The following is a 10,421-nucleotide window of genomic DNA, read 5'->3' on the forward strand; positions in this document are numbered from 1 at the left end:
AAAGAAAAAACGAAAATAATTTCTCCCTGTTTTTTCTTATTCTCTGGGTCTCAGGAGGACATTACGTCCCTCTCCACTACAAGACTCTTGTTATGTCTACAAAACAGTCATATTAAAATCATCCTCAATTCTATTCTGGCGCTGTCTCCCGACTTTTCCTGACCTGATTCTGCGGGTGAACGGAGCAGCAACCCAGACGACTCGACTAACGTACTACCTTAATTTCACTATAGCAGGGCACGCACACATCAATGCAACCAAACACATTTTGCTATAAATCCAGTTAATTTTAGTTAGTTTTGTGAACATTCAGTACAGTTTTAGTTAGTATTTCTTTTTTTGATTTTATTACCGTTAACGCAAATTCTTTCCACTTCTACTTTTCGTTATTTCATTTGTTGTCTTTAATAATAATAATCTCCTCTGCACCCTTGAATAAACACCATTAACATGATCAACCTTTTGCTGCTTGTTACTTCACCATCTTATTGAATCAACTACTTCATGCTTATGTGGTTTACGACATTATATTTATCTAAATCTCCACTCTGTGTCTAAATGTTTGAAGAATTTTTGAGGGTCAAATTTTGAGAATTTGACCATAAGTGAAAGTTATGGCATTATCACCCCCTTTGGGGATTACCTTTTTCCATTTTTGATGATATTCCTCCCCGTTCTTTATTTTTTTCAAGTACCCCTCTTCGGTGGCGAGAAACTGTTGGTGTGATCAAGCGGGTGCTGTAAAAACAAAAGCTCAGGACAGAACAGTCACCAGTCATGTACTTCATTCAAAATTAACAAATATCAAGCTTCATATTGATCCTCTGAGTGTAATGGTACATTTTAATTTGCACTTCTAAAAACAATATTTTCTTTATTTTACTCTTGTTCTTGTGCAGCACCACCCCTCAGCACATGCCCCTGTTATTTTATCTTACTTTTAAATTGTTGACTACTTCAAGAGAGCGCCCAAAAGACGGGGACCAGTGTTTATCATTACATATCTCCATTTTGAGTGTGGCTGTCTATCATTCCCCTCTTATTCATAGACCTCGGTGGAGGGTTTTTTGTTTGTTTGTTTTTTTTTCTAAAATTAATTGACTCTCTATAGTGACCCACTATGGTTAATAATAACATGCTCAGTCATGAGTGGGATCAAACCTTTTCTTCACTTTAGCATTTAATATTCCCAACAATATAATGTAATACCTTAATTAAAACACAGCTACTAAAACACAATTTCCTTAATGCAAACATCAGTAGCTCAAAGTTAGCAACCAAAGGGTTCAGTCTGCAGTTCACACTGCTGTGAAGCTACAGCTCTTTAGTCTCTGTCATTCTTCTGTTCTTGCAGACAAAACAAAGCAAAACAAAACATCCACCCATCTTTTACAGGCTGGGTGAATTGTCTGTGGACATTCAATAATCCTAAAGTCAGCACCGTTTTTGTCTCAGTATCAAGTCAGTTAAACTTTTAGTCGTCAGTCCATGACTTTTAGTCGTCAGTCATATGCATACATCCACACACATTCATACCAAAAGTTGCTGATAATGGAGTCTCACGCGCAGCCTATTTGAGGCTCCATCACCAGCAAGATGACGTCATCATTTTAAAGGAAACAGCTCCTTGTTTGTTTTTCCTTCTTTGTACTGGATTGACTCGCTGCAATCCTTTTAGGCTTCAGGATCAGTGTCCCATATAAGTGAATTTTCTCCCAAGCTCATTATAATCATGGAGAAAAAATACTTTGCACTGTTTTCAATAAGAATATTTTATAGGGCTTTAAAGTTCAATCTCTCAGGCCTGGATTAAAGAGCTGATTTGTTAAATCAGGAACTCACAAAATACCAAAATATCACCACCGGTGGATCACACCTCTCAGATGTTCTTATCTCAGTGCACTGTAACGAAAGCAAAAACAAACGTAAACAATAAAACACTCATATAATAACAGATACTGGGGCCCATTGCAAACATGTCCAAAGTTCAAACCATCTTTCTCTCTCTTAGAGAAAGAGAACAATCCAAACCTCACTGATAGAATCAACCTAGTGTCAAACAAAACCCAAAGATCAACCAAAACTCCTTTTTGCACCAACAAAACATGTTGGATTTACTTGACTCAATAGTGGACACTAGTTACACACCAACTCTTTACCTTGACAAAAACATAAACAACTAAGTTGAATCAACACAACCTTTTCATAATCTCTTCGAAATAAAACTCACACCATTCATTCATCATTTTCGCTCTGTACCACTGCTCCTTGTTAGACTGTGTGAAGCACAGTAAACAATTCAGTGGAGGCTTTGAGCCATAAACAGACATCACGCACAGACATTGTTTTCATTATCAAAGTGCTTCAGACCATGTCCTCTAAATCTACACAAATGCCCTCTGCGTGGCATGAAATACATTTAAGCAATAAATAATCAATCAGTTCTTGCTGTTGTAACCAACTCCGTATTTGGATGTTTGTGTGCAGCATTTGTTAGTAAAGCATTCTTCATTGCATCAGCGTGTGTGTGTGTGGATCACTTCTCAGTTCATTGAATCAACATTTTAATTTGTGTGTGTGTGTGTGTCATTTCTCCCTCAATCAACGAGTGCATATGTTCATATGTATGTTTCTTTTCACTCTGAGTCGGTGCATGTAGATGTGTGTGTTTGTGTGGGTGTTTGTGTTCATCACTTTCCTGTTGTAGTGTTCTGGGTAAACCACGGCCTGAAGCGTGCCCTGGGTCCTGCCCTCCTCCTTTTCAGTCTGTTTGCATCCATTGGTGCTGCTGCTCAGAGTTCTGTCCATACTGGTTCTGGCCCCAATTGAGGCAGTCCTTTTCTCCAGTGTCCAGCATCTTCTCCTTTTTTCGCTCCTCCTTAACTTGACCCTTTTGCTTCGGTCTTCCTTCAGGGTTTTGATATGCAGCTCAATTGTCTGGATGTCCGTTTGTTGCTTGCAGAAGTGCGACTGCTGTCCGTTTGTTTGCAGGTGGAACGGCTGACATCCAGAAGGTGTATAGGAGAGTCTGCAGCTTCCACCTCCCCAGTGGAAGACCTCAATCTTTGTTCTGTTAGTTTTACACAGGCCTCAAGGCTCTCTGGGATCCCTTCTTGCACTCTCAAGCCCACGGCTGAGGTCGTAGTCGTGGTCCCATTCCACGGGAATGGAGTCCATGGTTGTTTGGGTGTCTCGGCCCGAGCGTTCAGTCCAGAGCTGGGCAGCCCAGGACGCTGAGCGATCGGAGGACGGCAGAGGCGACAGGAAGCCATCCCCCTAACGTTCGCTCCATAGCAGACCGGACAAATCACACTGCTCATCTAGCTCCAGGATGCTCCGGCCTGATTTCAAGTCCGGTGTCTTGGACTCCAAGCCTGATGGGTTCGATTTTCAGCTAGCTCCTCCTGGGCCATGCTCAGTTTCTGCTCTGATGCCTCGAGGTCTTATTGAGGGCAGAAACCTCAGAGTCTTTTCCGTAGAAATCAGATTTAAGTCCATTGATGTTTTCCTTGCTTTGCTCCACGGCCTTTTGCGGCTCTGCTGTTCGGCTCTTCTCAGAGGTCAGCTCCTGGCCGAGCCCCGACACCTGTGCCTTCAGCTTATTTTCTCCTGGTGTTTTGTCCATTCTGAGGTGACCTCAGTTACTCCTCCTGTCCCTGGCACGCCCTTTTTGCTGCCCGATGGTCATTGTTGGCCCGTCACTGTCCTGCACAGTTTTAATGCAGAGTGGTTAAGGTCAGCATGGTTTTGCTCGGCCTCACTTTTCATCTGGGCTTGATGGGCGTCTCGTCACAGCTCTGTCAGCTGAAGCTGTCTTTTTCCATATGGCAAGAATGTAAAGAGTGTGTGAGAGGGGTGTGTCCAATCAGGCACAATGCTGGTGGCTTTGCGAGTGCCTCGTTTTCCAAATCCAGATGTTTCTTTGTCACGTACACAGCAACAGAGAGAACAGTCTATTGTTGGGATGGCTGAGGTCTTTCACGATCTTCCTGGCCTTGGTCCAGCACCGCCTGCTGTAGATTGAGTGCAGGTCAGGGTGCTCGGAGCGGATGGTGCGCTCAGCTGATTGCACAACCCTCTGTAGTGCTTGTCTGTCCGGCATGGTGCTGTTCCCGAACCAGACAGTGATACAGCTGCTCAGGATGCTCTCAATAGTTCCTTTATATAAGGTGGTCAGAATCGGTGGTGGGAGCCGGGCCTTTCTCAATCTTCTCAGAAAGAAAAGACGCTGACAGAAATCTCCCCGTGTAGTGAAACGGGCCTTGGATTACCGCTCTCCGTCTCTGCTGCATGAGATCATTTTCCTGCAGCACTGTTGACATTTTCAAGTTGTCGTTGCGGGTTCAGCTGCTTTAGCATTTAGTCAGGGTCACATCCAAGATGGTAGAGGAGAGAGCAAAGATGGTAGAGGGGAGAGCAGGAGTCCAGGGTCAGCCTCGGCTTTTCCGGGCCGACAAAGCAGCCTGTAATCAAGCATAAAGAGAAAAAACAAAACAAAACAAAAACAAAAACAAACGAACAGGAAAATCATGTTGTATTGGCTGTGTTACTCAGAGAGGGGAAAAACAACGGGACCAGGCCCTGTGTCAGCCTTCTCTCCCCCTTTTTTTGTTTTTTCTCACCATATAATCCACTCATGACCCACCAAGCTGACAGGACAACACAGGTACATGTTAAAATTCTTAAGATCATGTTTAAAGCACAAAAATGGAATTTTCTTTCATTCAGTAATCACTTGTATTAATCAATCAGAAGAAAACATGTCACAATTTGACTTTTATTAACCACTAAATTTGTCGTGTTATCACTGGTTGTGATTTTTTTTTTTTTTTGAAGTTAAGTTGTTGTCCTGCAACCCAGAGGGTTTATTTGTTAGTAGTGGATAAACTTTATTGTGTAACGGCGGGTGTATGTTAAGTTTCACTGCTTTAAACTTGCTGGAAAATCTTCACGTGTTCATGGGTGTAAGCTGTTTCTTCATTGCGTGTATGTGCGTTTGTACATGGGCTAATTTAACGTTTTTTCTCAAACGAGGCATTTCTCTAGCACGTGCCTCTCTCTCACATTTCTCTGCTTGTGTGTGTTTTTGTTTCACCTTCTTGTTGTGATGCTCCAGGCGCCTTCCCAACCTCCACAAGTCTGTTGGCCGCAATTTTATGTGTAAAACTTCTCTTAATTTCTCCTTTAATTCTCTGCTAGCTGCTGTCTTTTCCACAGCTGCTGATTCTTGCTGAGTTTGGTTTCCATTACTATAATTTTGCTTCGGCCGCCGTGCTTGTGGGGGCAGTTGGTCCAGCCCCATAGCCACCTGTATCAACACACTGAGAGATTTATTTAATATCATTTTCATCACTGTTAAATAGACTAGCAGGCAAGACGCCCACCTTTGCACTGCAGACTACATGCCAGTCTCCCAACACACTCCTCTCTGAGTTTCCGCTTTAAACTCCAACATCATTCACACCCTAGTCATTCAACACCTTATTTGTAGTATCATAATCAGCAAAATCAGCGTTTTACTTACAGGCATGTATCATTGTTTGCAAATCAAAATTATAAAACTCAAAAACACGCTAAACAGGAAGCAAAGTCCTCTGTGCGCGTCACAGCTCATTTGCATGTTCACACACCGTCTAAAAATAGCTCGCAGTGCTGCAGCTGCACGTCACACAGAGTCTCACACAAAGCTCAGACAAAACTCTTTTATTTTATATTACAAAGACGTCTTATATTTACAATCTGTCATGGTCCTGGGCCATGTTGGCCCAGTGTTCTTAGTTTCCTTGTATGTTTGTATTTTATTCCATGCTTCCCCTGCCCATTATGTCTAAGTTCTCCCCGTGCTCTCTCTTCCCCCTGTGTGCCCTCTATGTATTTATGAGCCCTCGTCCCCTTTCGTGTTTATTCCATGTCTCCCCTGCCTGTTACGTTGGTGTTCTACTCGTGCTCTCTCTCCTCCTGTACTTCCTGTTTCACCTCTCCCGTCAGTGTTCAGTTCACCCCGCCCTGTCTCGTTATGATTATCAGTGTCACCTGTGTTCCCCGTGTGTTCCCACTCCCCTCGTTAACCCTCTGTGTATTTCTGTCTGCGTCTCCCTCTGTTCAGCGTGACGTCGTCCCTCATGCCGTGTGTGGATCTCCCTGTGTCTCTCTAGTTTGTGGTTTCCCAGTTTAGTTTAGTTTGTATATTTGTTCTGCCAGCGAATAAAGCTGAGTTTTGAGTTCATTCCCTCGTGCCTGTGAGTCCTGCGTTTTGGGTCCTACTCCTGCCTGCCACACGGCGATTCGTGACACAATCACTGACAGGCCTGACAGATTCAGCACCTAACAAATTTCGACAAATTTAAAATAACGGGTCTCACCGAAGAAAGTCCAACTTTTTTGTAGTCAATCAAACAGTATCTGTTACTTCTGGGAACAGTTTCTGACCTAACTTCTAAATCCCTAACTCAATTTAACTTTGTCCAAACAAGCACATGACACCGTTTTAAACGGTGAGGAGACTCTAACTCCTAGCTTATTTCGGGATGCCCTGTACCCCACAGTTAAAGCCAAACTGAACTACCCCTGTTCGCCGACAGGTCAAGACCGCGCGTCCACGGCCAGGAGGGGGCGTAACCCCCGGGCTATGTGCTTCTTAGCAGACTTCTGGGCTGCCGTCCTATAATAATTTTCACCTAACCGATTTTGAGAAATTTTACCATAACGGGTCTCACCGAAGAAAGATAACTTTTTTACGACCAATTAAACAGTCTCTGTTACTTCTGGGAACAGTTTCTGACCTAATTTGTAAAACTATTAACCAGTCTCTGTTACTTCTGGGAACAGTTTCTGTCCTAATTTCCCTACCAAACTACCTGAGCCTTCAGCTCAATATCCAGGGACTCAAACCCAACATTCTCTGTTACTTCTGGGAACAGTTTCATATTTCTTCAACTTCATTAAATACTCTTAAACAACTTTAACTGCATAACACACGGTGATTCTCATCAAAATCAAAACAGACACTCTACCAGTAATTTCAGTGAGTAGACTTTAATTTAGTCATATCCAATTTGGCACATTTTGGAAATAATTCAACAGGTAGTGCCTTACCTTTAGATAAGCCGGCTTTTGTCCACTCACATCAGACCACTGGCTCGTGCCTGTCCGTTCGACAACCTCGGACCGTCCAAACTTTTAAATTCCACCCCAATACCACAGGACGAGCCCCCAAAATGTTAAGGTTCAAAATATTGGGGATGGAGACAAGAGAAAAAACCACAATAACAACACTGGTCCGGCCGGGTTGAGTCAAACGATGATTTAATGATCACACACGTGGGAGATGGACACTGATGCAGACAGCCTCAAAATCTCAAAATGGTGGAGCATTGCTCAAACTTTTATAACCTCTGGTGCCTCCACCTTATCATAAAAAGCCTAAACATTCACATGCTCTCTCTCACACAGCGCCTAAGCTACGACCGTGGCTCCCTGTTTTATCTGCTCCTGCTGAAATGGGGCAGAAAACTCCAGTATATTCTGTTCTCTTCTACTCAGACAAATTAGATTTCTTATAACTCAGCAGTATAATGCATCATAAAACAATATCATTCATTCACAACAAGTCAGCAATTTAATGTAATGCAAATCAGTTTAACTAATGCAATAGTTATCAGCTTCTTCTAATTCAGGAGAATAATGCAAACTAAAACTACATAATAATTCACAATCTTTAATTAGGGGTCTAACATGGCATAAAATAATATCATAATTTTACAAAACGCGTAATATTTTCTCTGAATACCAGACGTGACGATTGACAACTCTAATAACTTATGAATAAAATAAAGTTCAACATCAGTAACATAGCACCCACCCAGCTGTATAGAAACTCCGTCATGCTAGCTAGCACGCAGTACGGAAAAAGTCAGCATAACGAAAATAAACTCCACCTAAACTTGGTTCATATCTGACCCAGAGAGACTGCAGGTCATAACTTCTTACCTGAAGTTCAGTTCACACTTGGACCGGCGGCCGCCTCGGGTCTCTTTTCCTTTGCGTCCCCTTTCCTTCATCCACCTGCTGGCCTCCACCACTTGCTAATGTTACTGAATCTGTGGAAGCTCCGCGATAGCCACCACACGAAGTAACGAGTAACGACCCTATCTAAATCCCAGTAACGACTAACGCGTTCCTGATTTTGGCATAATAACTAATTACCGTGCTCGTTACCACAATAATAACATAGTTACTGTAACGCGTTACTTAATAACGCGTTAGTCCCAACACTGGTTGTTACTGACCTTGGTTTTAAGTTGGACAGTGATTTTAAATTGGACAACCAAATCAGAGCAGTGGTGAAGTCCAGTTTTTATCATTTAAGGCGACTGGCAAGAGTAAAATATTTTCTTTCGAGGCAGCACCTTGAAACAGTGATCCATGCTTTTATTTCTTCCCGCCTGGACTACTGTAACTCACTTTATGTGGGGGTCAGTCAGTCGTTGCTCTCACATCTGCAGCTGGTTCAAAATGCGGCTGCACGACTCCTAACAGGAACTCGAAAAAGAGAGCATATAACCCCCGTGCTGGCCTCTGCACTGGCTGCCTGTGTCTTTTAGAGTTAATTTTAAAATTCTTATGTTTGTTTTTAAATGCCTTCACAGTCTTGCCCCGCCTTACCTCTCTGAGCTTCTTCATCCCCATACACCCTGTCGGTCTCTCAGGTCAGCTGACCAGCTGCTCCTGGAGGTACCGAGATCCAGGAGGAAGCTCAGAGGGGGCGGGGCCTTCTCTATTGTGGCTCCAAAATTATGGAATAATTTGCCCATGCATGTTAGAGAGGCCCCTTCACTGTCCACTCTGTCTTAAAACCCACTTTTATTCCTTGGCTTTTAACCTCAGTGAGACTTAGTTTCTCTTTTAATTGAAGTAGTTATTTAATTAATGATTTCACTCTTCTTTTATTTGTTTTTTATTTATATCTCATGTAATTTTATTTTACAGTTCCAATGTACAGCACTTTGTGTCAGCTGTGGTTGTTTTAAAGTGCTTTATAAATAAAGTTGATGATGATGATGATGAACAGTCTGTTCACTGCTTTCTTCCTGTCAGTCTTCATCTTTCTGCTGCGTCTCCTCTTCACACTGACCACTTTCTATCTAACAGTGAGCTCCCAGTGAAGCAGCAGCATTCAGCCTGTTAGAGTCAACACAAATGTCTCCATCCAAGCTCATGTTGTGCTTTGTTGTCCTCTCAGTCCCCCAGGTGGAGGTGGAGTCAGGGGTGGAGTTTGTCCAGCTGCCCTGCCACACCACACTTCACCTGCCCGAAGATGCCAAAGTGGAGTGGATGGACAATTACACAGATGTTGAGATCAACTGCAGGAAGGTCCACGTGTATGAGAATGGCTCTGACCAGCCTGAAGAACAGCACCAGGTTTACAGAGACCGAACGAAGATGAATGAAGACCTGCTGAAAACTGGAGACCTCAGTCTGACCCTGAAACACCCCACAGATGGAGACAACAGGACCTACACCTGCACCGTCTACAGCAGGGAGGGAAACATCCTGCGGAAGAGACAAGTGGAGCTGAAAGTCGGAGGTCAGTGCTGTAGATACAGGTTAAAGTTTAGAGTTATTTGCAGCTCCACTCTTGTTTTTGCTCTAATAATTATTTCTCTCCATGAGCTGTTTCTCTGCCTGAAGGAGGCGCCACTCCATCGCTTCATTTAGTGCAGAACAAGAGTCACATGATGCTGCTCTGAACACCAATCACACTTTGTACAGCTCATGTTGTGTTTGTTGTCCTCTCAGTGTGTCAGGTGGAGGTGGAGGAGGGGGCGGAGTCTGTCCAGCTGCCCTTCAAAACCACAAAAAACCTGCCTGAAGATGCTGAAGTGGAGTGGAGAGACAGTTCAAACAAGAAGGTCCACGTATATGAATACGGCTCTGACCGTCCAACAAAACAGAACCCGTTTTACAGAAGCCGAACAAAGAGGAATGAAGACCTGCTGAAAACTGGAGACCTCAGTCTGACCCTGAAACACCCCACAGATGGTGACAACCACACCTACACCTGCACCGTCTACAGCAGGGAGGGAAACATCCTGCTGAAGAAACAAGTGAAGCTGAAAGTCAGAGGTCAGTGGTGTAGACACGGGTCAAATGTCAGAGGTCATGTAGGAGTTTATTCTCTAAAAGCTTTTAGTTTGAATCTATTTTCTATAATCTAGTTTATTTAAAGTATTTAAAGGATATAAATTCTTTGATGTTTTAATGAATAATCCAAAAATGCCAGGCGGTGCAACTGTGTTTTTAAATGAACAGACTAAGAAAACCATTACAAATGTAGTTGAAATGATCCTAACTTCAAAATAAAATCCTCTGGCATGATTTGAGTTTGGATCAAATCAATAGTTTTGTTAGTTTAGTCCAAA

At 43.0% G+C, this 10,421-nt stretch overlaps 1 protein-coding gene across 1 annotated transcript in view; it reads left to right on the forward strand.

The window, feature by feature from the left end:
* The window catches only part of LOC146634810 (uncharacterized), a 55,538-nt gene that overhangs the window by 34,541 nt on the left and 10,576 nt on the right, over positions 1–10,421 (forward strand). The window contains exons 9-10 of the mRNA XM_085349959.1: positions 9,242–9,586; positions 9,799–10,125. Coding sequence (XP_085206085.1) covers positions 9,242–9,586; positions 9,799–10,125 — 672 coding nt within the window. The remainder of the gene's footprint in view (positions 1–9,241; positions 9,587–9,798; positions 10,126–10,421) is intronic.

The sequence above is a fragment of the Diplotaxodon limnothrissa genome, linkage group LG3 (genome assembly GCF_057381915.1).
Source record: "Diplotaxodon limnothrissa isolate DT_005_m linkage group LG3, D_limnothrissa_male_GT1.1, whole genome shotgun sequence".
In the NCBI taxonomy this organism is placed as follows: domain Eukaryota; kingdom Metazoa; phylum Chordata; class Actinopteri; order Cichliformes; family Cichlidae; genus Diplotaxodon; species Diplotaxodon limnothrissa.